The sequence below is a fragment of the Melospiza georgiana genome, chromosome 1, assembly GCF_028018845.1.
Source record: "Melospiza georgiana isolate bMelGeo1 chromosome 1, bMelGeo1.pri, whole genome shotgun sequence".
Classification (NCBI taxonomy): domain Eukaryota; kingdom Metazoa; phylum Chordata; class Aves; order Passeriformes; family Passerellidae; genus Melospiza; species Melospiza georgiana.
In genome coordinates this window covers 132715354-132740798 of record NC_080430.1, presented here as the reverse complement: position 1 = coordinate 132740798, position 25445 = coordinate 132715354, and the positions used below count along the sequence as shown (strand labels likewise).

The 25445-nt window shown below is 37.3% G+C and overlaps 1 protein-coding gene across 1 annotated transcript in view; it reads left to right on the top strand.

Annotated features, from left to right (window-relative positions):
• Positions 1-25445, top strand: part of CPQ (carboxypeptidase Q) — a 146665-nt gene that overhangs the window by 48327 nt on the left and 72893 nt on the right. The window contains exon 4 of the mRNA XM_058032012.1: positions 4349-4556. Coding sequence (XP_057887995.1) covers positions 4349-4556 — 208 coding nt within the window. The remainder of the gene's footprint in view (positions 1-4348; positions 4557-25445) is intronic.

Below are 25445 nucleotides of genomic sequence, written 5' to 3'. Positions count from 1 at the left end.
TGGAGAATAGTCTTGATTTTGACCTAATTCTTCTGAGAATATTAACAATACTTTTGACATCTTTACTAATTGCAGCTACAGTTGGCCTCTCTATCCAGAGATTGGTGAGAATCTTGGAAGAACATACACAGTTGGAGTGCACACAAGGGCAACTTTTCTTTTGTAAGGAGTTTGTGGTGCTGGAAAAGGGGATTTACTTGTGTGGAGTTCAGGCTGTGCCATGCTGCTTGTGATGCAGAGGAAGTTGCAGGAGTGAGGCACTCATGAATAGCTACTCTCCATAGCTAACTGTGAGAGCAAATTGAGTAGTTTTCCTCCTGTTTTGCTGCAGTATGTTACATCACCCCCTTTAAAGTGAAAAGCTTTGTATGTGATGAGGGAATTTTCTGTGCTATGTAGAATATACAAGTGAAAAAACAACAGCAAAATGTGTGGAAGATGTGAGCCTGTTACTGAGTTAAGGCTGTGATCTTGCTGTGGATATAGCTAGTGATTAAAGTAGTCATAGCTCTACTCAGGAATGTATGTTATCATTCAAGTCAATATTAACAAACTAGCTGATCTGATAAGAATTTTTAGTTTACATGTGGTTCATACAGAGAATTTTACATGGGTTCTGTAGAAAATAGGTGGTCACATATGTAATTAAGAGTCTTCTAATGTGTTTGTCTGAATGAGCAAACTTAGACAACACTGGCAATTCTTAGACAACATTGATTTTTCATTTCCCAACTCTACATTGCTTTTCTAGGTTGATGTGAAGAATGGTGCACTGAGGGTATGTGCATACACATTATGGCTGAAATAAATCTTTCTAAGCTTTTGTATAATCAAGTTTTGATTGGTTGGTGGTTTTTTTCCTTTTAGCCATGTTAGAGTTCTTGTAATGTCATGCTTACTTCTCTCCTTAGGAGATTCCCATCATTTTCCAAGGCTTCAACTTGAGATCTGTTTTCTGTCAGAGCATCCAGTTTAGCTTGAAGCAGTTACACAGTTTACTTTTCCCTGAGCATTTTAGCTTATCTTAGAGATAAGGGTTGGAAGTGCAGGAACAAAGTAATGGAGCATGCTAGGTCAGCTACCACAGTAAGAAGAGTTAGAAGTGACCTAACACCAGCAGCACATCTTTTAATCCACATTTTTTAGTTTCTCCACATTAGATTGTTTTGCTCAGAAGAGTAACTAACTAGCTGCTTTTTTTGAATTTTTTATTCTCTCTTTACAATTTTGTGTAAGACACAAGCCACATTTGTTTCTTACTAGCCATTTGACATGTACCACAGAGAAAATATGGGGCTTTTTTTTTGAGCCTTTTCTCTGCTTTTATTCATACCATGACACTTCTCTTAAATACTTTCCAAGATGTGAAATCTAGGGCTTTATCAAAAGCAAAACTCAACCACTTTATTTATCTGAATTTTGTCAGCTGTTGAACAAGAATGTCAGGACCAAATGACTGTGAGTTTATTGTAACATTAATATGCTTTCAATTAATAGTTTAAATATGGATGTGAGGTGATTCAGTAGATCTAAAATCAAAACAGATACTCTTGTTAAGTAAATAAAAAATAATGGGAAAACTACTTACCATCTCTTCTGAACACCAAATTATGGCATTGAACTGGGATATCATCTATTAAATAACCTAACTGCCCTTAAAGTTTTGCAGAATTAATTTAGGGTTTGTTGGATAACAGCATTTTTTCAGAGAATGTGTGTTTGAAGCAGATGCTAACATCACTCCCAGGTGTTAGTGGGAAATTCCAGAGGTGCACCTTGCTTGGCTGTAGGTACCAATGTTTTTAAGTTGAATGCTGGTGCAGTCAGGGTTCTTTGTGATCTCTATAGGTGCTGTTATGTGATGCTTTCATTTCCTTTTCAAGGTGCAAGGAATTGTAAATGCAAGAGAAGAAGGATAATAAGATCCTTCTTCTTTTGACAAAATAGTCCCAAAATAATGTTTGTTCAGAATCAATGAAAAAAAAACCCTTCTTGTCATCCCCTCTGCTTCCCCTGCCCCCACCAAAAAAATTTCTTTCTCCTGATTTCCCCAAACTATGTCCTGTTTGCCCTGTTTTGAGCCAAACTGGGAAATGCTTCTCTCCATCTGTTACACAGAGTCTGCTAGTAATTTCTGTTTTGTTAGTTCTTGCTCAGGTATTGCCATATGGTCAGTAGCCTTTCCAGTTTTTGGTTATCTCTACACAAAAGGTACTTAATTTGCTCTGTTTACATGTTTTTTGATGTACTCTTTGGCATTTTATTAAGCAATTTATTATGTGGATGATATACTTAAAACATGGCATGTTTTGCATGCATGAAAACTTTAATCAGGTGCATCCCAGGATGCTTAGTGTCTGCCACAAATGTTTTCTATGTGAATTCATCGTGCAGCATTAAGAATCTACAGTACTGTGGTATTGCTTTGTGACTTTGTACCAGTCATGCTTAGGGTCCATTTCCCTTTTTGTAGAGATAATTTGGGCAGTTGTCCATTCCTGTCAGATCCTGGTGTCATCTGAGCTGTTGCTGGCTCTGCCAGCCCACGCCAATATGGTTTAATTTGGATAATAGGCTTTACCTCTGTAATCTTGGCAGAGTGGTAGTTTGAGCATACAAATGGCACTTCTGGATAACTTCAAGGTATATTTTTTGGGCTAGCTGGGTAAATTTTGTACCTGCAAATGTTCCTTTAATTGAGGTGTGTAAGCACTGACAACTGTGTGAGTTGTCAGAAGCCTTATCCACAATTGTGGTAGAACATCAGGATGGAGCATCTGCAATAAATGGGCTTGCTGCTTAAATTGGGGAAACAAATACAGTTTAAGGAGTTTCTTTTGTTGAGCATCTGAGAAATAACAAGGACCTTGAAATCAGTGATAAAACTTGAATTACTGCAATTCAGCATATACACCATGTTAGCACTAAGACATAAGCCAGAAGACACAGGCAAAAACATTCATTTAAAATTAGCCGAAACAAACAGTTTCTGCTCAGTTGTTAAATGTAGGGTTTGGGGTTTTTTAATATTAGTACATGAAACCATCATCTCTCTTTTTCTTTTTTTGCAGTCTGTTTATTTTACATTGCTTGGAAAGTCTTTTGGTTAACATGCTGGATTTATCCCCAAACACTCAAAGAAATATTAAACATATGCAGCAAGTTATCACAATTTACAAGTGGGGATGAGGGATGCCTTTTTTTTATCTGACAAAGAGAAAGAAAAAAAGGAAAGAAAAGGTCTGAACTTATAAGTCTACATGGGTTTATCCCGCTCAGGGAGTATTACATGGAACAGGAAATGCAGAGTTTCAGGTTAAATGTTATTTCAAAGGTGAGCCGTGGGTTACCTGACCTGCAAAGCTGATGGGAAGAGACACTGGCCTTTGATTGAGGTTCAGCTGTAAACAACCAGGAGCAATAATTTCCTCAACTGTTGTCACTTAATAGACTGATCTGTCTATACTCTGAGGAAGCTCCTGTGAGACCTCGACTTAACTCATTTTTAGTATTTCCTTGTGAAATAAATGTTTATACATATCTACTCTGCAGATTATGTTATTGATTACAATATGACTTGTTATTGTTGAGAAGGGATTATTCTTCTCAATAAATATAATTGAATAATCTCTCCCATTTTACTTAATCTATAACCTTACAAAGTAGGTTTCTCCTTTCCTCCTTAACATATCTCCTCCAGGAATTAAATAGGGGGTTTTTTTCCAGTTTAGATGACTTAAAAACAACCCAATTTAAATTTTTTATTGTTTGTTTAAGTGTATAAAAAAGTGTATCTGCTGCTGTGAGAAGGCTCACAGGTGAAGATTTTCATGCATTGTGTGTGGTTCTGGGCATCTGGTTTTGGGTGGCCCGCTCAAGTGGGGAGGTTGGTCCAGATGATCTTCAGAGGCTCCTGCCAACCTCATCTGTTCTGCAATTCTGTTATTTGGAAAATAGCATTAAAATTTAATAGTGAATTTTAATTTCATTACTTGCCACAGTAAAAAAAAATGCACTTATGGTAACCTGTTCATTTAGACTTTTCATTGCTTTTCTTTCTGGTAAAGCAGTGAATGGAGTGTGATATCAAAGTGTGGCAATGACCTAAACAGAGCTGACAATGAATAGAATTCTAGATATATTTAATAGTGACAGTCAGATATTCTGATTAGTGTTAAAACATTTGATGTATTTTGTCAAAAGTTTTATTAAGAATTGTAGCTATATCTCTTTTGAGAGTATGGCAGGGATGGTCATGATGGTCATTCTTTTTAATAATTCTACAGTAATGCTAAAAAAATTACAGAGCAAAGTTGTTAACATTATGTTTTGTTGTTTTTTTTAACAGTCCACATACTGGGGAGCAGAGTTACCAGCCTGATGTACACCAAATTCCCACTGCTTGCATCACTGTGGAAGATGCTGAAATGATGTCACGAATGTCTCTCCGTGGCACTAGGATTGTTGTGCACCTGAGGATGGGAGCTAAGACTTATCCAGACTCTCTGTCCTTTAACACTGTGGCAGAGATAGTTGGAAGCAAGTACCCAGAGCAGGTGGGTGAAAATATACAAAACCCCCTCATTTTTTCTTTAAAAATGTGGAAGAAACAATCAAAAACCAAACCGGCCCTTTTGGAGAAATCCCTAAAACAAGTAATTTTTATTCACATTCTCTTCTATATTTTAGACATTTTAGCTTTTCAGTCTTTTACCAGTAACAGGTTTCCTGGCTATGTTTAGCAGGTATATATGGTTGGAATAAACCGTCTGCGCCACAAATTCTGTTTGAACATTTCATAATTCTACATTGTTGTCTTCCATTTGTAAGACTTTTCTTCTTGCTTTCTCTTTTCTTCCAACTTCTTAGCTAAAAATCATACAAACCAAACTCTTGGTGCTGAAGGATTTGTGCCTGGTACAATGTCTTCTGTGTCAGCTTACAACAGGGAATTACTTTTCTGGCAGTATGTTTTATTGTGAAAGTGTTGATGAAATTACAGCAGCACTAGAAATTGCTGCTAGAGTACTGAGCCATAATGCTTTGGTAAACACTGTACTTTTATGGCTTCAATGGAGAAGAAGAATGACTATCACGAACCTTTAAACCAGGCAAGAGATTTTATATATTTAAGAGATTTTATCTTTTCTGAGATATCAGTTGGGTAGCTCTGGCTTGTGGTGTCAGAGGTTCTCAATGTTAGCATGAGTGCTCAATTTCAGCAGCTTGGTCACTGGGCAGGGAAAGAGTAACTACCCTGGTGGTTGATTGGTTTACATAAGATCAACTGTTTGTCCAGCTTCATGAAACAAGTATTTACCAAGTTAAATGTTCCAACTTTCTAATTAAGGTTCATTTAACTTAATTTTATGTCATCTGCGTTTTAAACGATATTTCTAACCAGTTAATTGGCTATCTTTCCTGAATTATGTTTGGTATATTTCAAAATTTGGCATTTCAATTCAGGTTATGAATTGTTCAAATGTAGCCTTCAAAGATAAGGTGCTTTCCTGGACTTGATTTTCTCTTTGCTGTCCTGCTCTGTTTCTTTAAGTATTGAAGTGGATTGGGATCTCTCCACTACGTCTACTGACAAGCTCATTTTTCTTAAGCATTGGGTAAAGGCTTATTTACAAGCCCTCTGCTGATGATAATGGGAGTGGTAATGGACACACTTTGAAAATGTAACCAAGAAACAGGAAAATAAAACTAGTGAATGTTTAGGGTTTTTAGTACTAGTTTTTTTTCCTGTTGGAGCCTTAATGGGTCCTTCACCATGCTCATTCCATTGCATTACTCTGGTAAAAATGGGAACCATCTCGCTATTTAGGCAATAAAATACATGGCAGATCCAAACTCTTACAATGCCCTCTATGCCAAAGTGTTTCAAAATGCAGTACAAATCCAGGGGAACAAAAAGGTGCCATTTCCACAGGCCAAAATTTCAGTTTAAGTTTTGAATTGAAACAAACCGAAATCTGGATCTCTGAACTCTGGGTGAGAAATTAACAGTGGGTGATATTGCTCTTACAAAGGTCTAAAGCAAAACAGTTTAAAATTAGGTAAAAACCTCTGAAGCATAGCTAGTCACAGGTATTGCAACAAATTATGACTTAAACCCCTGAAATGTAGTTGAAAATGTGGGTTGCTATAGGACACTGAAGAAAGTGTATGAAGTCTGGTGAAAAGTGATTCAGCTCAAGTTAGAACACACATTTAGGTATACTTGTGTTCATCTATATATTGACCAGAATTAAATATACTGCTTGATTTATAAACAATTAATTGTCTCCTTCCATGAGATTTTAACATATTTATTAAAAATAATCGCTATGAACTGAAATAATGTGTCTGACAAGTTTATGCTACAAACAATATTTATTATTATTAAAATACATTAAAGGATAAAATTCTTTTTTTCCATACCTCTTTAGAGTTTTTGGGGAGTTCTTTTTTGTTTTGCTTTTGGGGTTTTTTGTTTTTTATTTGTTTTTGTTTTTGTTTTTTTGGGGGTTTTTTGTTTGTTGGTTGTTTGTTTTTTGCTTTTTTTTTTAATTTGACCACTTTTGCAGCATATCCAGTTCTGTTCCTCCTTTTAATAATTTTTCCAAGTGCTTTATGTGGATTCTTGCAAATAGCAATTGGGGATTAGGGGGTAAAACTAGAAAAATATTAAGGAAACCAGAAAAATAGAAGTTGACATATTTTTGATATATTTCCTAAAATTTTCCTGTATTTTGGACTTAGCTTTCTGAAAGTCATTCCTGCCACAAGAAATGTTGAAATTATCAAAATGGATACTCTGAATTGTTTGAGTTGCAAACCTTGTTTTGGGTACCTATGCTTAACTTCAACACATTTGCATTTCCAAGTAACCTAAAGCAGTAAAAGAAGTGTGACTAATGCTTTGTGAGGCATCAAGCTCTCAGGGGTACATTCATCTTCAGGGGTGATGATGTGACATGAGCACACATGTCCTGTGTCCTTTTGAGGCATCTTTGTACCCAAAGTGCAAATACTTTTGAAAAATTAATCCACTGATACTTCAGGTTTCCTTCCTGCTTTTTCTTTTCTGTTTGACTGGTCAGTAGGCAGTAAGCAATTGTTCCAGCTAGCAAAAATGTATGGTGAAATCTACTGCAAGCTGCAACTTTGCAGGTCTAAGTTTTCAGATGGTGTAGAAAGCCTCTGAACAGAAAAAGGAAATGGATTTTGTAATTCTGTCAATGAAGTTCAGTGTCTCACCAATGTCTCTGTTCTGTTTCTGTTTATAATTGTATTATTCCCTCTAAGTTAGGAAAGGACTTTTCACCCCAGACAAGACTCTTCCTGTGTCAGAGCGGGTGTGGTCATGCGTGGTCAGAGCAGAGACATCCACCATCCTCGGGGGAGTTGAGGTCCTTGATTAGTGCCTGCTGAGGCCTGATTAACCTGTAGGTGCCTAAAGGAGGTGAGCCTGTGCCTACAAGATAATGAATTCAAGATTCACCTTTTCTTCATATAGACAAATAGGAAACAGTGGGACCAAACATGCTATGACTTGATGTCCTGGCAACCTTTCTGAGCTTGGGATCCCGTTCTCACGGTGCTTAGGACAGCAGTGAGAGTAGAAAACCTGTGGGTTGTGGGACTTAACATATTTAAGCTGGTATGACTGCTGACAACTGAGCCAAAGAGTTTGTGAAATGATAAAGGTATGGTAGCAGAACCTGCTGAGGTCCAGGCTATTATGGGTTAGAGACATTTGCAGTCCATTCCTGACTTTTATCTTGGAGGAGTATTTGAGAATTCTTTTGCACCTAGGCCCATGCTGCTAGCATCCTTTTGTGTTGTATTGTGTGCTGGTGAGATGTTTTATTTAAACTATGTAAGCTGACCCTGGAGACTGACTGACTGAGAAATTCACAAGTTAACTAATGTGGTTTTCATTTGAAATTCTGGCAGAGTTGGCAGTAAAACATGTTTGTCTTCTCATTTTAATACAGATGTAACATGATTGGTCTTAAAGCACAGCAGCAACCATTCCCATCTCTGGGGAAATGCTATAAATAGCAGCTGTTTGTTGTTAATCTGGCTTCAATGTACCTAATGTGCCAAACATGGAACCACTAAATATGTGATTAACTGAAAAGGTATCAAAATGGATAAAGTTATAACTCTTCTGCAATCTTGACTTTCAGTGTCTTTGAAACACAGTGACTCTGTGTTTCTTGGTGTGCAGCACTGTTTTACTTATCTTACAGTTACTAAGTGATGAAAAAACTGTTTCCTAAGTGCCCTACAAAGTACATAAATTTGCTGCTCATTATTCTGTGATCCAGAATAAATGCTTTAGAGCAGAAACAGAGGAGCTTAGAATCCTGGAGAGCTGTTCCAGGAATTTACTCTACAAAGCTTTTTGCCTCCTGGTTTTATGGAATGCCATATCTGCAGTTTGTGCAATTTGAAAATTGTCTCCATTTTGAACACCAAGAACATGAAAGACCATTGAAGAATGCACTGTAGCTTTGAGCCAAGTTTGATCAGCACTTTGAAAGTAGCAGTCCTAGGGATGACCTGAGAAACAGAGATGCTAACATGGTAGCATGGATTGTGAGGTTCTTTACCAGTCTGTGATTGATGTAACAGAACCTGTTCTGCAAAGGATATAGATGCTTGTTTATTTTTTCATTCTTCTTCCTTTCCCAGTTTCAAAGATCAGCCCTGTCTCAGATTTTGTGATGCTGGGCAAAGATCCAGGGAACAAGAGAACATAAAAAATGTTCTCTTCTGAGCCTGTTAGGCATTCATGCACATAACGGAAGAAATAATTTGTAGACCAAAAATCCACCCCAACCTCAAGAAAAAAAATCAACAAAAACAACCAGACTTTTCTGAAGATGTGTAATACTCAGTGCAGTGTTGTTTTATGGCCTGGCATCAGTTCTACATATGTTAACAAAATGTCTATCCATTAGGTCTTTGATGTGGCTTCCAGATATCCCTATGCTCAAAGTAAATCATGCATACAATAGAGCTTTGAGGAGAAATATTTTAAGAGCCTGATGCCATCATATTATGGCTCCATTATCACATTTTCTCCATGTGGACTGTTTTGCTATTCATTCCAAAAAGTTGAATGGTTTCTAAATACAATTCTGTGAACCTTTCTCCTGTGACTGTAAGCTGATCCCTGTTGCTGCTACAATTTAAGTGAATTTGAAAGAATTAGAAGATTATTATGGAGATTTGGTTTTGAAAGTTTTGAGAATGCCTGCCCATTACTTCATGACAGTGAACTGGTGGGCAAGAGAATTAGAAAAAGAAATGGTAAAAAAGAAACAAGAGAAAGGGTAAAGAAAGAACATTGGCAATGTTGGGAAATGTATTTTCTTTGAAGTACTTTTGTTGATATTTGCTGAAATAAGTAGTACCTCTGGGTGTGTTTGTTTTATTAATAACTGGCTTTCATACTATTAATTAGAGCCTGTTTTTTATCCTGTACCTTGTGGGAGTGGCAATATTGCTGTCATTTGTTCTAAAACAGAGGTCTTGTCATGATGAGAACAGTCAAATTAATATGAGACTGATATGGAGGAAATTTTTCGTTGTAACATGATTATTTTATTTCTTTCTTTGTTTGTTTATTTAGTTATTTTAACTACCAGAAGGCCTATCGGATTTTAAGACTAAAGGGCATGCTGGATTTTGTGGTGTAAAGCATGGCAAATATTCTAAAACCTGAATCGCCTATTTAAAACCCAAGAGCTGACTGAAAGCATTTAATTCTGCTAGGGAAAACTTGGCAGTAGTTCCCCTCCTGATTAAATCGCCATTGCACCCTAATATAATCATGTTTTTAGAAACTTCAGTATCCGGTGTGCAATAGCTACAACTTAAATTTCATTTGTACATACGGGGTTGATGTTGTTTAGTGGCAACAGTTGAAAAACATTGTACTACTTAGAGCTGGGTGTCTGAAATATTGGTGGAGCAAGTGAATGTTTATATGTGGAAGAAAGATTCAAAACAACTTAGATATTTTCAAAAATTATTTTCCTGATACAATTTTTCTGGAAGAAACTCTTGAAGGGTCACCAGTGTATTGGGACCTTTATGAGGTTCATGTGTTTTCCAAATAACCAGACCATGTCCATATGTGGGCAGGTGAGAGTGGGGGGATGGTCAGGGTGGTAGCAGTCTCTGCTGATCCTGAAGGCTCCCGAAGCTGCTCTGTGTCCCAGCTTGGTGATACCAGAAGGAGAGTAAGGAATGTGCTCCACTAGGTCTGAGCAAACCAGCAACTCTTGGAAAGGGTTCTCCTCTTGCCAGTTGAGGCACAGTTGCTGTCGCTGCATTTAAACCTTTGAAATATGAAGGAAGAATGTATTAGCTTCAGTGATCACCAATGCCTGCTCCACAAGGAGCAGCACCTTCTTAGAGTCTCAACTCAGTGGCATACAGTTGGCCATGTCCTGGGTCACTGCAGCACCAGGGTGACAGAGGCAAGGGATGAGGACGTGTAGGTGGCCTTCCTCACTGGGGTCAAGTGGAGTTTGGAAGAATTGAATGGCGCTGTCACCCTGCTATATATGTTCTATTTTTATTCTCCTGATGTAAGTCTAGCCAGTGAGCTTCCTGCCTTCCACCGGAGCGTGGCCATAGATATCACCTGTACATGACAGCTGGCTGCCCACCCCAGCTCCTTCCTTTATTTGAATCTAGACTGGTTTCTGCCCAAAGCTACTTGCTGGACCTTTGATCTGGGCACTACTCTTCAGAGTGTTTGATTGTGTTTTAAATCCTTTACATCCTAAACTGTAACCAACTAAATTCTGACACTAGAAATTAAAAAGTAACATTTAAAGTGCTTGTTCTGTTGGTCAGCAAATTAATCAGAGCATGCAGTTTTGTAGTCCTTTTGATGGTGTGAATATAAACAGATACGCTATAATATTTTTTCTTTCCAACCGTTCTTTTTTGTCTACTCCCACACAGCAGTTTAAAGAATTACTGTGGGATTTTATTTCAGTAATAATTTACAAATACACATAGGATTTACAAATGGTTGTGAAAGCTCTTTTTCTCCACGTTGCAAAAGTTATCTTCTAAAATTACACTGTGTCTTTCTTGCATTCTGATATGCAAGAATGTCTAAAGGGTAGTCCTGCGTTTGGCAGATGTAAAACTTGCCTGAGGTGTGAAGTAAGAAACACCACAATACTGAGGAGGAAGGAGAAAAGAAACAATATTTTTCTTTTCATTATGCATAAGTAGGTGCCACAAAGACTAGTGCCTAGTGTCAAGGGTTAGTTAGTCTCAAAGCAACTGTTCTCTACAGGGGTTTTCAAATACCTGTACTTGTATGTTTGTATTTGTTAGCTGCAGACTATATGCTTAACCTTGTACAACAGGAGGAGGACTACCAAGACCTTGTCTTTTCATGAATGTCATGTTAAAAAAGTACATATTTTCCATGCAAATTTAATGGAAAAGTGCTTGTCTAAGAGTATGTGGGCTGGATATTGAGGGCTCTTCAACACAGATTCAGACATTCCCACATGCAGGACCAAGGTGGAAGATCTGACTGTGAGATTTTTACCTACTGGACAGAGCTAACATTGTTGATGGAATGGATGGAGAAATACTAAAAGAAGTGAAATGAAAAATGATCAGGTTGAGACTGCGGTGCAAGGGGGAAAGAACTTGGCCTGCTAATCACATTGAGATACTGACAGCAGAGTTGTTACTCTGAGAACTGTGTGATTGCAGCAACTGAGATGGTTACTCAAGGATGTAGTGGAGTATGTAGCAGAAGTCATAGTTTTGGTGGACAGACAGAGCTGGTGAAACATGGAACCAGCTCCTGAATTGTGGTAGACTTGTAGGGTTTTAGGCCTCCCATTGCTGCTTTGTGAGATCTGGGAGTGGGGAGGAGTGGTGTAAACAATAAGCTGATACAGTTGGTGTGGTCTTTAATAGACCACATTGGATGGAATTGGGTGTTCTCAAAACCTTGGTTTACTAACAAAGTACATTATAAAAATATTACTATCGTTTGTTCTTTTTCTTTTTAAAAGCTTTTTAAAAGTCTTTACAATTCTTTTGCTATTGTCATGTAGTTTATACTTTGGTCTAGAAGAAGGCCCCCAGGCTTCTGAGACCTTAAAGGTCTTGAACTTGGCTACTCTAGCTTTGTTGTAAATGTAGCTGCAATGGTACAAACATATTTGGTACGGTTTGGCAAAGCAAAATACCCTGTAAAACACATAATACCAGTAAAATCTGTCCAAAATACTTGTTATTAAAATGTTAAAGATCTTGTGGGTCTGGCAGGCATAGATCTTAAATCAAAGAATGAGTTTTGTTCATAAAGTTTCTCAACTGCTGTCAGTACTTATACCAATATGTCATGATATAATATGTAAGTTATCTAGAATTTCATTGTGCACAAATATAATTCTAATTCATTGTAACAGGTAAATGGAACTTTGGACAAAAATACTCTTGTCTCTTTTCAATAGTATTTGTCACGAATATAAACTGATTTATGTGGTTGGAACTGAGATCCCATTATTTTTTACTGAAGTCACAAAGGATAAAAGGATGTTACAGGGTCTTTAACTGAAAATGTATTCTGTACTACAGGTTTTGTAGATTTGCTTCTTTACACATACTGAAAAACATGTTCCTCACAGTCTGCATTGGCCTTTCACATTTGTCATTTATCCCATAGACTAATTTACATATGTGAACAAAAATATACTAAAATGGTTATTCTTCTGGTAGTTACATAATTCCTTGAGATCTGAATTCTTTCCCAGGGTTTGAATTTACAACCATAATTGTGAAATATTAGTCTCAAAAACAGTTTACAGTTTTCTGGTATAAATTATTCAGAAAAAAACCCCTGTGTTCCAACTCATTCAATCAGATATTAACATGTAGAGGATGAATGGAATAATATCATGATGTAAGATTAAATAGTCTGAAAACTATATTGTGTTAGAAATTGCACCACATCAGTGGGCTTTTTTTTTCCCCTAGAGTGCATATAAGGAAATAGAGATATAATTATCTGTGTATTTTAAATATTTTAATGTGGAGAACCATATTAATGTTGTCACACTACTTCTGTACTTCTGGGCTTTATTTTTTTAATCGTGTACCTGGCCTTATGATCTTTGTGCTTCGTTTTTACTTTCAGTGATGTCAGCTGGACAAAGATTTTTCTCATCCTCTTTGTGTGCCAAGTTTAATATGCTGCTTGTGTGAGAAGGTATTTAGTGAAATAAAATTTAAAAAAATTTGTTGCTGTAAGATGTGTGTACATATATACATAAGATAGTTTTAGGACACTGCCTTCTGTGGCACGCTGCTCAGAAGAGTAGAGCATATTCTACCATTCCAAATGTGAAGTCTCAATCATCCAGCTTCTTGCTAAGAGAAAATTATTCAGGTCTGAAATGTGATGTACTCCATCTTCTTCTTTCACCTTTCAAATAATCAGGAAGAGGACCTGAGGTCACATTATTCTTTGTGAAGGAAAGGAGAAACAGTATCTTTAACTGTTGTCAAGAATGTTTCTTTCTGTCTTATCTTACAAGTAGATAATACAGCTTGTGGTCTGTTCTGCTTGTATGACTTTGTTTCTTGGCATTGTGATCCTGAAGTCTTGGGTTTATATTCTCCACTTCTGCCTGAAGTCCACTGACCTTAGTTTATATGTCACAGTGCTTCAGGGATATGTTCACTTAGCTGGAATTAACATTCAGATGATACTTTGTTTGACCGTCTCTTAACACGTTCTGCAAGTGGTTCTGCGGGTCCTCCTGGAAGATTGCAGCTGTGCATATAAATAGGCTACAGTTAATAACCCTATTTATAGCAAGCCCAAGTCTGATGTTCTTTCTCGCTAATTGGACTTTCCAGCCTTCAAATAAATTCAACAAAATAATTGGATTGCACCATTATCCACTAAGTACGATACATTTACTTTTTCATTGATTAATTTGGCAGTTTAAGTTAAAATTGCCTAGACTAATTTAAATTATTAGTTTCAGGAAAGTGATACAACTAAGTATAAAGAAATATAAATAAGATGTCTTTGATAGACTGGTTAAATTTCAACAAAATTAGTAAAGATAATATTCTAGATTATATGAAAGTACAAAAACTTTCTATTCTTTTGTCTCTGGACTTTGTTATGCACACAATGTCCTGCTAGGGATCAACATAACAGCCCTTGTTGCTCCTTCAAAATCCCCAGCAAGCCTTTCAGAATGCTTGAGAATGCTTTCAGAATGCTCCAAGCCAGCAATGGTTAGGACTCAAATTACTTCAATTTTCTTTAATCTCTAACAGGGTTTTCAGTGAATTAAGAACAATTTGAGCTAAGTTCACAATCACACTTCATTGTGACCTTCTGAATCTGGTAGTGACTGGACCATGGTGAGGGAATGTGATTACAGGTGTTGCCAGGGTCAGAAACATGAAAGTACTAAGTACTCTGAAGAAGAAAACAGCAATTCAGAATAGTCCTGGAAAATTCATAGGAATCACTCATACTCATAAGGATGAAATGGGATCTGTTTATCTTTAGGAAGCAGAAATGTAATGTACAATGTGCCCCTGGCAAGGTGCCTCATACCTTGGCCTTATTCACTGAAATCAGTTCTAAAGTACTTACAACGTAGCAGGCATGGCACAAATTGTACAATGAGATTATATCCAGCTTTTCCTTGGAAGGTCTGTCCTGCCCTGTAAGAAAGCATATTTTAGATGCATTCACAACTTGGAGAATTGAAGAGTGACACTTGAAGAACATGTTTGTACAGGGACAAGTGGAGGCATCTAGACAATCTTTCATGGGTGCCTAAGTTCCTAAGAGAGCATCTGGTCGGGCATGCTGTAATTAATGCTGTTTTTTTTCAAAAGTCTCTGCATGAAAGAGACGACTTTGTTTTCTAATGATATATGTAGCCCATTTAAAAATCTTTTAGTGACCTTTCAGCATAGGATTCTGCAACATCACAAAGCAAAAATCTTAGTTATTTTAGATCCAGACAGTAATACATAGTTAGGAAAATACAGAATTTGCATGTCTGTCAAATTAAATCATTTGCTATTAAATTCAATGTTGGTAAAGGGTAAAGGAGTCTAAGTTTGTGCTGAAAAGCACAGAGACCACTCATCTTTGGTTTCTAATAAGAAGCTTTTCTTTAATTGGGAAGGCTGTATATGTTTAAAGGTAAAACAAAAAGAAAATTCCAACCAAATCTTCCCCTGCTTAACTGAGGATCTCTTAAGTCGTTTAATTAAGATGATCTCTGAAAGCCACTAAAATGATGCAGAATGAGCAGCTAGCTTGCAGTAATTTTAGCTGTTAAAATCTAGTGTCATAGAAACTGTATAAATTGCTATAAAAACACTTTTAGTGGTTTGAACAGATCTTCTTTGTCTATAATTGCATTTGCATTTAAATGTATATTTTTTAGAAATAGATAAGGATTTCTTCTCTCAGGGTGGTACAAAAAGATACTAACATGGTTTCAATAACTTCATTTTGCTTCTTTGAGCACTTTATAATCTATTGTTGAATCTTGGAGGCAGAGAACTGATTTTTTTTTCTCTTCCCTTATCTGAAACCACATATTTCATTGTAATGTGAATCATAATTGCTAATACCAATTTAAAACTGGGCTGTTGAAACAAGCAGAACCAGAGATCAAAGGATTATCTGCACTGTGTCCAATAATACAGCATGTTGCTTTATGGATGCAGCACTGACTTGGGATATGACTGTGGTGACTCTAATAATGTTATGTCTTTTTCATCATGTAACTCAAACCATCCATCTCTTGTGGTGTAGAATAAAAGGCATCTTTGTCTCCTTTTTCGTTGATGAACCAAGTGCAGATAGAAACTTTGTTGGATGATAATTCACAGAAGTTATTTTTCTGAAACAATTAGCATAACGTGCAATTGCTCTAAAACTGACCTACTGAATTAGTAATTAAGAAACCTCCATTTATCTAAAGTTCTATGGACAGTCCAGTGAAGAACTGCCATTTTTTCAGAACTCTCTTCATTTTCTCTCCAGTGTCTCAAGTTTAATTAAACCTTTGCCTCTAGAAGAAAATAAAATTATTTCTGCCACAGGTTTAACAAACATGCATGCTTAATGATTTTGTTCTGCAGTTGAAATTGGAATTGATTGAATATGTGTATCCATACAGATGATCAATATTTTAAAATGTGATATATATAAAATGTTTATCACAATTTTTTTGAACCTTGGAAAAAGGATCTTTTCACTCCTTGTTTTAATGCTTTTTGAATAGAAAAAAAGGAGAAATGGTAGCATAAATAGCAAAATTGACTCAAACTGTGAACAAAAGAATGAAATAATTCTACATCACTTTTTTCACATGCATAATAAATGGCACAAAATATTTATTCGTGAATAATGAAACCACTTTGTAGGTAATTCAACTATCACAAATTTACAAATCTGAAGCAAATGTGAATTCAAGATATCATGATGTGATCTCCTGCTTCAGTCTTGGCCTGGGAGTTGCAACCTTTACCGCTGAAACACTTCCTACATAGCAGATATTGCACTGCACTACACTGGTGGGGTGCCAGATTTCTACCTCTCTTTGCCTCACATCCTGTCATCATAAACCAGCAGCCATCCCCAAGATGTAATCCTCACCATCTGGCTTACTGCAGTCCCTTTTTGAAGTGGTGTGGATTGTCTGTCGTCCTTCTCCCATTTGTTTGAAATTAAATGCAGGAATTGTTTAGCTGTGTGCTACAGCCAGATTCTCACACTGTGCCCTGCAGAGTACCAAATGATGGAAACCTTATTGGTGGTCGACCAAATGAGTCAGCTGGTGGGCAGGCTGCAGTTTTGGGAAGAGGAAGGAAGTGTTGTGCAGGTCACGAGCCTGTGACCCTTGTGGTGCTTTGGCTCAGCTCAGCCATGAATGGGGTCATTTTGTGGGCCAGGAGCAGATTTTTGAATGAAGAGGTGTGCTGAAATACCCATTGTGTTTCTTGCTGTCATTCTTATTTATTTTTGTGATGCTTTAACTGTGTGCCTGTTCTGCTGTTCCTCTGCTGAGTGCCTGCATGTGTGGTCAATGTGTCTTCCCCAACTCCCCCAGCCGGTTTGGCCTGGGGAGTGCTGACTTTGCAAGGCTGGCTCCTGGGGAAAGGCAGTTGGAGTTTGGGAGCTTTCACTGGGTGTTGCTGAAGAGATTTTTTGCCTTCAGTTGGTCACTTGATGTAATCCATACCGTACTAGCATTTTGAGTGAGGCACATTTATTTTGATTACAAATGTTAAGTAACTGCTCTCCAAGTTCAAGGTAACCTACAAAGGATTGCTTCTCCTACCCATTTCCAATTTATGCCTTGAAAGGAAATGGGGGAATGAAGTATTAAGAAAAAAGTTTCTGCTTTTGGGTATTTATGCATTAACGTAACTCCAAAGAAACTGACTGTGCTAAATACTATTCTGTCTGAAGCTCTAATCCACAAAGAAAACCACAGAGGTACTACCCAAAGGCTGCTGTAAGCTTGTCTGGTGGAATTTAGCCTTCTAGAGTTGGCATGGTCAGTGTCCAGGTCAGAAGATAAGATGCCTGTGTTTCAAAGTTAATGGTTTAAAAAGAGAACAACATTCATGGCTTCCCCACTTCTCTGTCAAAATGCTTCTAGTCCTTCCTCCAGCAGTCCCCATGAGTGGTGATGAAACTCCTGTTGTTCAGTTCTCTCTTCCTACTTCTCAGCAACCTCAGAGAATTCTGGGATGAGCTGTTAAGAGAACATAAACTCAGGCACCAATAACATGACAACAAGACAAGTCTACATTTTCTTTCCTCCTCACCATGGATTTCAGCTGTAATAGGACCAAGATTGCATTGATCTGGTGCTTAGATGAGATCAGTTCACAAATGAAGAACAGATAGATGAAAGTGAACTTGACAGAGGAGAGTTCTAGTGGGACAAAAAGACATGCTGAGAAACCCACAAACCTGGTAATTCTGTCTTCTGCTGAAGATATGTACCTTATATTGGTAATTTTTTTTTTGTTATATTTAAGGTAATGATCCTTCTTTACTGCTCTTGAATTTTGTGGGCCTATACTACCTAAAAACACAGAATGAAAACGTTACAGTCAGTAGGTATTCTTTTCTTGCCCTTTGTCAGGGCCACCTTCTGACAAAGCTGTTGTAGGAGATGTTACTTCTAAAAGTTGATCCAAGCCTGTAGAAATAAATTGCTCAGGAAATAAGGCATTCACTGACCTTTTGTTCCAGAGGAAGGCAACTCTCTTTGACCTCACTTTCTCTGCTATAGAGGTACAGCACCATGCCCAATTGTAAACACTGTTTCTCCAGAAAGAAAATAAACAAAACTTTTTAGAAGACATTCCCATGCATAGTTTTGTCTGCTTGAAATAGATTTTAGGACAAACAGTATATGACTACTGTGTCAACCCATCACAACTCCACTGGGGTGTAGTCTGGCATTTGAACTTCCTCGTGTTGAGGAGTGAATGTCCATGGTGGGAAATGGCCCAGAGCAGTCCTCCCTGCAAGGGTTCACACACAGGACCTGTCAAGAAAGAGATACCCAAGTTCCCAGTCCAAGAATGCAAGTTGTGCTCTTGGATGAAGTAATTCCTTTGCCTGGGGATTCTCTTGGATTTCGTAGTCCTTGCAGATGCCCAAATATTCATGATGCTAGTAAACACTGGCTTAAGCTTAGTTTGCTCAAAGATAAAGTAGGCCAGATCCATGACTCATGCTGATCTGTATATTTTTTTCTTTCTCTCTTTCTTTTGCTGGAAGTTAAACAGCTTTTCAAAGATTCAGCAAATACCAAATAGGAGCAGCCTGTGTGCTAAGCTCCCATCTCAGTGTACTGCTGACTTCAGTAGTTTTCTGCTGAACAGAGTCAAGATCTGATATTACTACTTTAATGCTCTACATGACTCCACTGTCCATTTTTAAATTTACTGGTCAAAATCTCTACAATCAGATTGTGTGCCAGTAGGAGACAACTACCAGAAGAAATTAATGTAGTTGATGAAGTGGATTCTCCCAAGGAAAAATATAATCTGACCTTATATCCATTTATTAGCATTTTAACTTTCCCTTCTGGTGGAATCATTCTTGTCCCAACCAATCAGTCATATGAGTTAATGAAGTTATTTCTTTACTTAGTCTCAGGAAAAGGAGGACTCAGAGATTTCTATTTTTACGTTCATGGGAATGTGTTGGTACGATCATGAGGGGGATCTTAGATACCAAGGAAAATGTCTTCTAAATTTATTTCTATTTTTTTTAAAAGTAACATATGCTGAATCCTCCTTTTTTGCTGAAAGTTTTGTTGTACAGCCTGACTTGCATACTTTGGGAAAAATCTTTGGCTGGAAATAAATGTTCTGTACTGCAATATGAATATTTTTATCCACTAAAACCTGCTTATTCCTAGAAGACTTGGAAAACTTTGGAAGAAATTTATGCTGTGTAAGATGCTTTGTTTCTGGGCGTGACAGTGCACAAATAATATCTATCTGACATACTCGGGTATGGAGTAACATTGTTCTTGGCAATCTAATCAGGAAGATATTTAGTGAATGTTGTCAGAGCTGGGAATGGACCAGAGCACATACTTACAAAACAATAACGTAAGAGCAACTCGCTTTTCCTTGGAATTGTAATCCATTTGAGTTTCTTAGTAGACATTTTTTTAAAACTATATATAATATCTGAAATGATATCTAGGATCTCCATTTTGATTAATGCTTACACAGCTATTTATTCAAGAAGCTGTGTGAAGGATAAAGTGCAATGACCAAATCCAGCAGGTTCACTTGCTCTTTCTTAGGATATATTTTTGTTCCATTTGTTGTCTCAGTGGTTACCCATGCAGTGTACTTTTCAGCATAATTCTGCATTAATTGATCATCATCTCAGTATTTAACTGTATAGACGTGTCTTTTGAAACATGTGACACTGTTTTCAGCTTTTTGCTGTGTCTTACAAGAATGGAAATCCTGTAACTGAAAGTAGATTTGGTAAATTTGATTTATTGTCTTGTTTGAAAGTGTATGTGAAAGAGCTTCCCAGTGATGCTGCTCTCAGAAACCATAACTCTTCTGAAGATAAAAGAAATTGTAATAATCCTTTCATTAGCTAACTTCTACATACTGTAAATGGATTGCTGTCTATCCAAGGAAGATTGCTCAAGGATAAAAGAGTTTGTTACTTTTATTTAGTGCATTTTCTTCAGCAATTCCTAGACAAGACGGAATGATTAATGAATGACTGGTTTCATATCTTGGAGTGAATCACTTTAGCTTGTCTAAATAAGTAAAAAATCATGCAACAACAAAATAAGGTTTTTACAGAGAAATTTAATATTTGCAACAGTGCTTTCAGTACTTGACTAACTAATGCACCCTTTTTAATGGAGTAAATAATTTTCTGTGGGTTAGAAGGAGAACACTTGGGATATCATATAGAATTCAAACACTGTGGAGCACTATATTTATTAAGATGCCACAAGTGATTGTGCTGGAGAAAAACATCCCCTTCTTTCTTTTTCAATGGAGTTTTAATATTGGAATGGTTGTAGTATGCTCCTGCCTACCCTGTTGTGCTGTGACAGCAAGTCTGTATGATCAGCTTAATGAAGTGGAGCCTGCGCCCTGTGAAGCTGAGCAGTGGGGAGAGCGAAGCCCAGTGGAGCTGCTCAACCCAGTTGCACACTGTAGTTATACCCTGTCTGCCCCAGTTCTATTTCCTAGAAGTCCATGGTATTGAGGGTATCTCCATGAAGTTGGGAAAACTGAGGCAGATGCTGAGGGAGCAACATGGCAGTCTTATACCTGGAATGTCACACTGGTTTTAAAGCATATTTTGATCCTTATTTAGTTTTCCTTCCTGAATTAAAGTGTAAAGTTTCTCTGACCAGGGTGTAGGTCAAGTGGTTCAAGATTCTTACTAGGTGTTCCTAGGCTAGAATATCAGTTCTGCCATATTTTCCAGGCAGAACATGAGGCATTCTGTGTTTGATTTTCCTAACTTAGTTCGTGTCCTTTCTGCTCATCAGGTTTCCTCTAGGCTTTCAGCCATCCCAGCTAAGCTCTTTTGTATGTACAGAATACTTAACATTTATACAGGCTTGTTGTTTAAAGGGGTTTTTGAGCATGTTTTTGTCAGTAGAAAGCAGACTTTGTCATGAGCTGTGCTTTTGGTGGTACTTGGAGCGAGCAAACAGGGTTCATAGTTCACACAGTTTACTTCTGTGTTCAGCAGTTCCGGCACAGAAACCAAACAGCCGTATCTGTTTAGACTGCCTCCATTCTGCTGAGCCTTTGTAGCCCTGCCAGCGTTCTCCACATCACTGAGCCTCCCTGTGAAAACCAGAGACCACTTCACTTTGTTAACGGGGCTGAAAGCCACTCACAGTGTGGGATCTGGGCAGCAAAATTCTTTCAAGAATGAGTTACACTCAACCAGTTAGAGTCGACAGAGGAGTAAATCAAAGGGATTATTTGTTTTGACTGGTGCCTGATTTGTTTTTGCCAATAATCTGCTCAGTCAGAATTTTTTTAAAAGCCCCTTAATTAAGTGTGATATTTTTATAAGCAAAAAACAAGCAGAAGAATCTGGTTTAGCTTTCGCTGTGCCCTCCATGCAGAAACTTTATCATCTGAACCATAGTGGCTTTTTTCTGTTAAGTCTTATAATGAACAATAATCATGCTTTAAAAATTAGGTGAGAAGATTAGAGTTTGTATAATAAAGGGCTTAAGCAGGGGGCAAAAGATCATACTTATATCTAAAAATCTGATCATGGGAACTGCTCTGCTTCTACAAATTGTTTATAAAGAACTAAAACAAAGTGACAGAAATGTAGATGCCATGATATAAAGTGGGCAAAGCACAATCATTTTAGGGGAAAAAAACCCTTATCTTGTTTTTCAGTTTTCTCAGCATTTGAAAGGAACTGTGATGGAATGTAACTTTACTTCAGAATTTTTAGCAAAATCCTTACAAATAAACACTGAGGAAACTTCACCTCATCTCTAACCATTTTTTAGCAGGTTGCATTTGTAAAGCTCCTTAAGGAGACTTAAGGGAAGATAATAGGAATGAACTATTGTTCAACATCATTAAAGTTGTTAAAAATTAGATTGATACAGTGAATGCTACTAGCTCAGAATTCTCACTTGTAGCTTGTTGAGCTACAAGTCATTAATTCTTTTATTATGAACTTAAGAAACATTCAATTGGACTAGTTAAATAGGCTATATAATGGCAAGTGAAATTTATGAGGAACTGCCACTGTATAATCTTTGCTAAAGAGATTTCAGGAGATAAAGCAGATAGATGTCTTTATAATTTTATCATTAATATCAGAGCAGTTGTACATGTGATGAAATGGAAACAGACCTAAGCAATATTAAGGAACAGCATTCAGTTAAATTACAGTGTTTATAGCTGGAAAATATTAATACCATGAGTCCTGCAGGATTCAGAGTAGGCTTAAACACTTACCACAGCTATATTAAATGGGGTAAAATGTTCTTGAGAGAACACTTGAAAATTTGATATTTATCTAACAGCAGGCCTGAAGGAGAGGATGAGAAGAATCTGCAAGTTAAAGAAGTGATGGATGCCAGCTCTGACTCTACACACTATATATAAATGTATCTATGTGAAATTACTGTGTTCTCTCTCTCATTCAAAACTGTGTCTTTTGGAGATTCACTTGGCAGTGAATTTTTTTAGCTTATGCAATTTTTTATCAGAACAGAAAATGCTTTGAACGGAGCTTATAGGTGACACTGCCACTTTATTTGCCTGTTCATTATGATAAATGTTTATAGTGTGTTAGTTACAGCATCAAATAACAGAAAAGATTTATACTCATCGCTACTTCAAAATCAAATGTGATGACCAAAAGCTCTTTGCATTTGCTGAATCAGGCACTTGGACTCTTCTTTTTTTGGAGGAAGTATTTTTTCTGGAAGTGATCCTGTTGACTTGTGCAAATTTAATCTTATTTAAGGAGTCAGAAGTTAGTTGCATTTTAACCAATACAGTATGTTTCAGCACACTGAATGTTGGTGGTGACACCACCTGTGACCTTGACTGTTCTGTTCCTTGCTCTGCCACAGGAGCTGCAGCTGTGACACAGCACTGCCTGCAGCATTTTGTCATCCTTGTCAGTTGTTAGGTACAGGTCACTGAGCACCTTGCAATAAGCACTGGTACTCTGAAGCTGATTAGATGTTCTAGAGAAATGCATTAAATGAGTTTATTGGTTTGACTTTAGTCCATGTTGCTGAAAAGGTACCATTTGTGCTGGTAGTAGGGTAGAATTTCACGGGCACTGAAAAGTCTCGGGTGTGTTTTCTTAATCTTGAAATCCAGATACAGTTATGAAGTTACTCCCTGAGGGAATATTTGATACTTGCCAAATTTACAATCCAATAAGAAAAGGAGACTGAGCTTTGTTCTCACCTAGAACAAAGAATATGACTGCCCTCCTAATTTTGCTGTATGCAGATAGCTGTAGTTGTGTCCATAGTATTCCAGCTTTTCAGAACACTTAAATAGAATAATAGGGTAGTTACCCTACCAAAGATTTTACCACTGAAACTAGGGATTCAAGAAGTGGATGACACATAGGGAGCAATTAAAATGCTGCCTTGTAAAAAGTTTAGAAGTTTTTAAAACAGATTTTAAAATGAAACTTCCAGAAGTTCAGAGCAAGTACAGAAAGCTGTTTTACAAAGTGGGGGAAGCTGAGGGATTAAACTCACTAAGAGGATTTTGAGGCATGGGGAGTGACATGGTTGGGCAGTAGAAAGAGAAATCCTTTACTCTGTCATGTTTAACTGTGGAATTAGGATTGTCAGAAAAAAAGGAGGTTACAAAGGGGAGGTAATGAAAGGGATGGAGGGAGGTGTGAATCATGGTATGTGCACAGGGAATTAAAACAAGAATGACTTCACAGGATAGTAAGAGACAGAAGACCCAAGTTTTTTAAATCCTGACAGAGAGAGAGAAATGAGAAATGTCAGATAATATATTTGACAATCTCTAATTATTCAGCTCTTGTGAATTGGAAGTCTATTCTCAAAGCTAGCATTCCTTGCAGGCTGCTCTGGGTCCTAGAGGTATCTGCCAGCTGGCCTTCTCATGTGCTCACAACCTCTCCTCTTCAGATATTTTGTTCTTGATGGTTGCATATAGATTTAAATTCTCCAAACATAGTAATTTTTCAGCCATTTCTATTACTAATATTTTCAAGAACAAGTAGTTCTTTTCTATCACTTCTTTTCTCAGTCTAATACAGAAGTTTTCTGATGTTGAATTGACTTGAGCTAACACACCACCACATAATGAAATGGCAAGGATTTGTTGCCATTTTTTGTATCTTAGATGGGACTTCAGCTGGAAGCCCATCTTTAGCTTCCAATTTTCAGTCCTGCAAAGGAATAGTATTTATCACTTTAAAGGAATTCAGTGGAAAGAACACAAAATGTAGGTACAGGATAGGGAATGACAGGAAAAAATGATTGTAGAATAATTGTTTTTGTAAGGGGGTTGGTGGGAGAGGAAGAAAAATGACTGCACATAAAAATAATTTCTAGGGATAACCTAAGCAGGGAATATTAGATGGAATATCATGAAAAGATTCCTGACCCTGACATTTAGCTGTCTACAGAATGGCTGATCACTTAACTCCCTGAGTTAGCTTGGTTTATGTTTAAATGTTTCAAATGCTGCAAAATACTGACAAAGAGAAAAGTTTGCTGTCATATTCCATCTCTTCTACCTCTAGTCTGTTTTTGTTAGTTCCACTAGCTTATTAAATTAAATTCTACTTTAAAGGCAGAACAAATTCCAATGTATGAAGAAATTACCTTTGCTCAGCTGTCTTGTTACTGGAGAGGCCTTGAGACATGCCCACTCCAAACAGAATTGTGGGTTGTCATTATTAAATCAGGCTTGATGTTGGGAACTGTTGCTCGTTCTCAAAGCTGATTTTTCTCTTTTTCTTACAGCCAGTGGTTTTGGTTTATCTCCAGTTAGTGAACATGACAGAAGCATGTCAGAGTTAATAAGAGATGTTTTCATTAATTTAGTGTATGATTGTTTCCATGGCCTGGAAAGTTTGGGAGAAAAGCATGAAAGAGAAACAAATTCATTCTAAAATATCTGCATACGCAGCATGTGAAAGAGTGATAATTTTCATTTGATAATTGCCCATTTATGTAGCAGATAATGAGTGAGCCAAAGGTGGCAGTGGCAGAAGTTACACAGCTGTTGGGAGCAGATTCATTGCAGTTGCCTTTGTAAGACACTTTGGAACTGGCTGAACTTCTGCTGGCCTTGCATTTGCAGCCTTGTACATCTTTGATGCTGCTTTG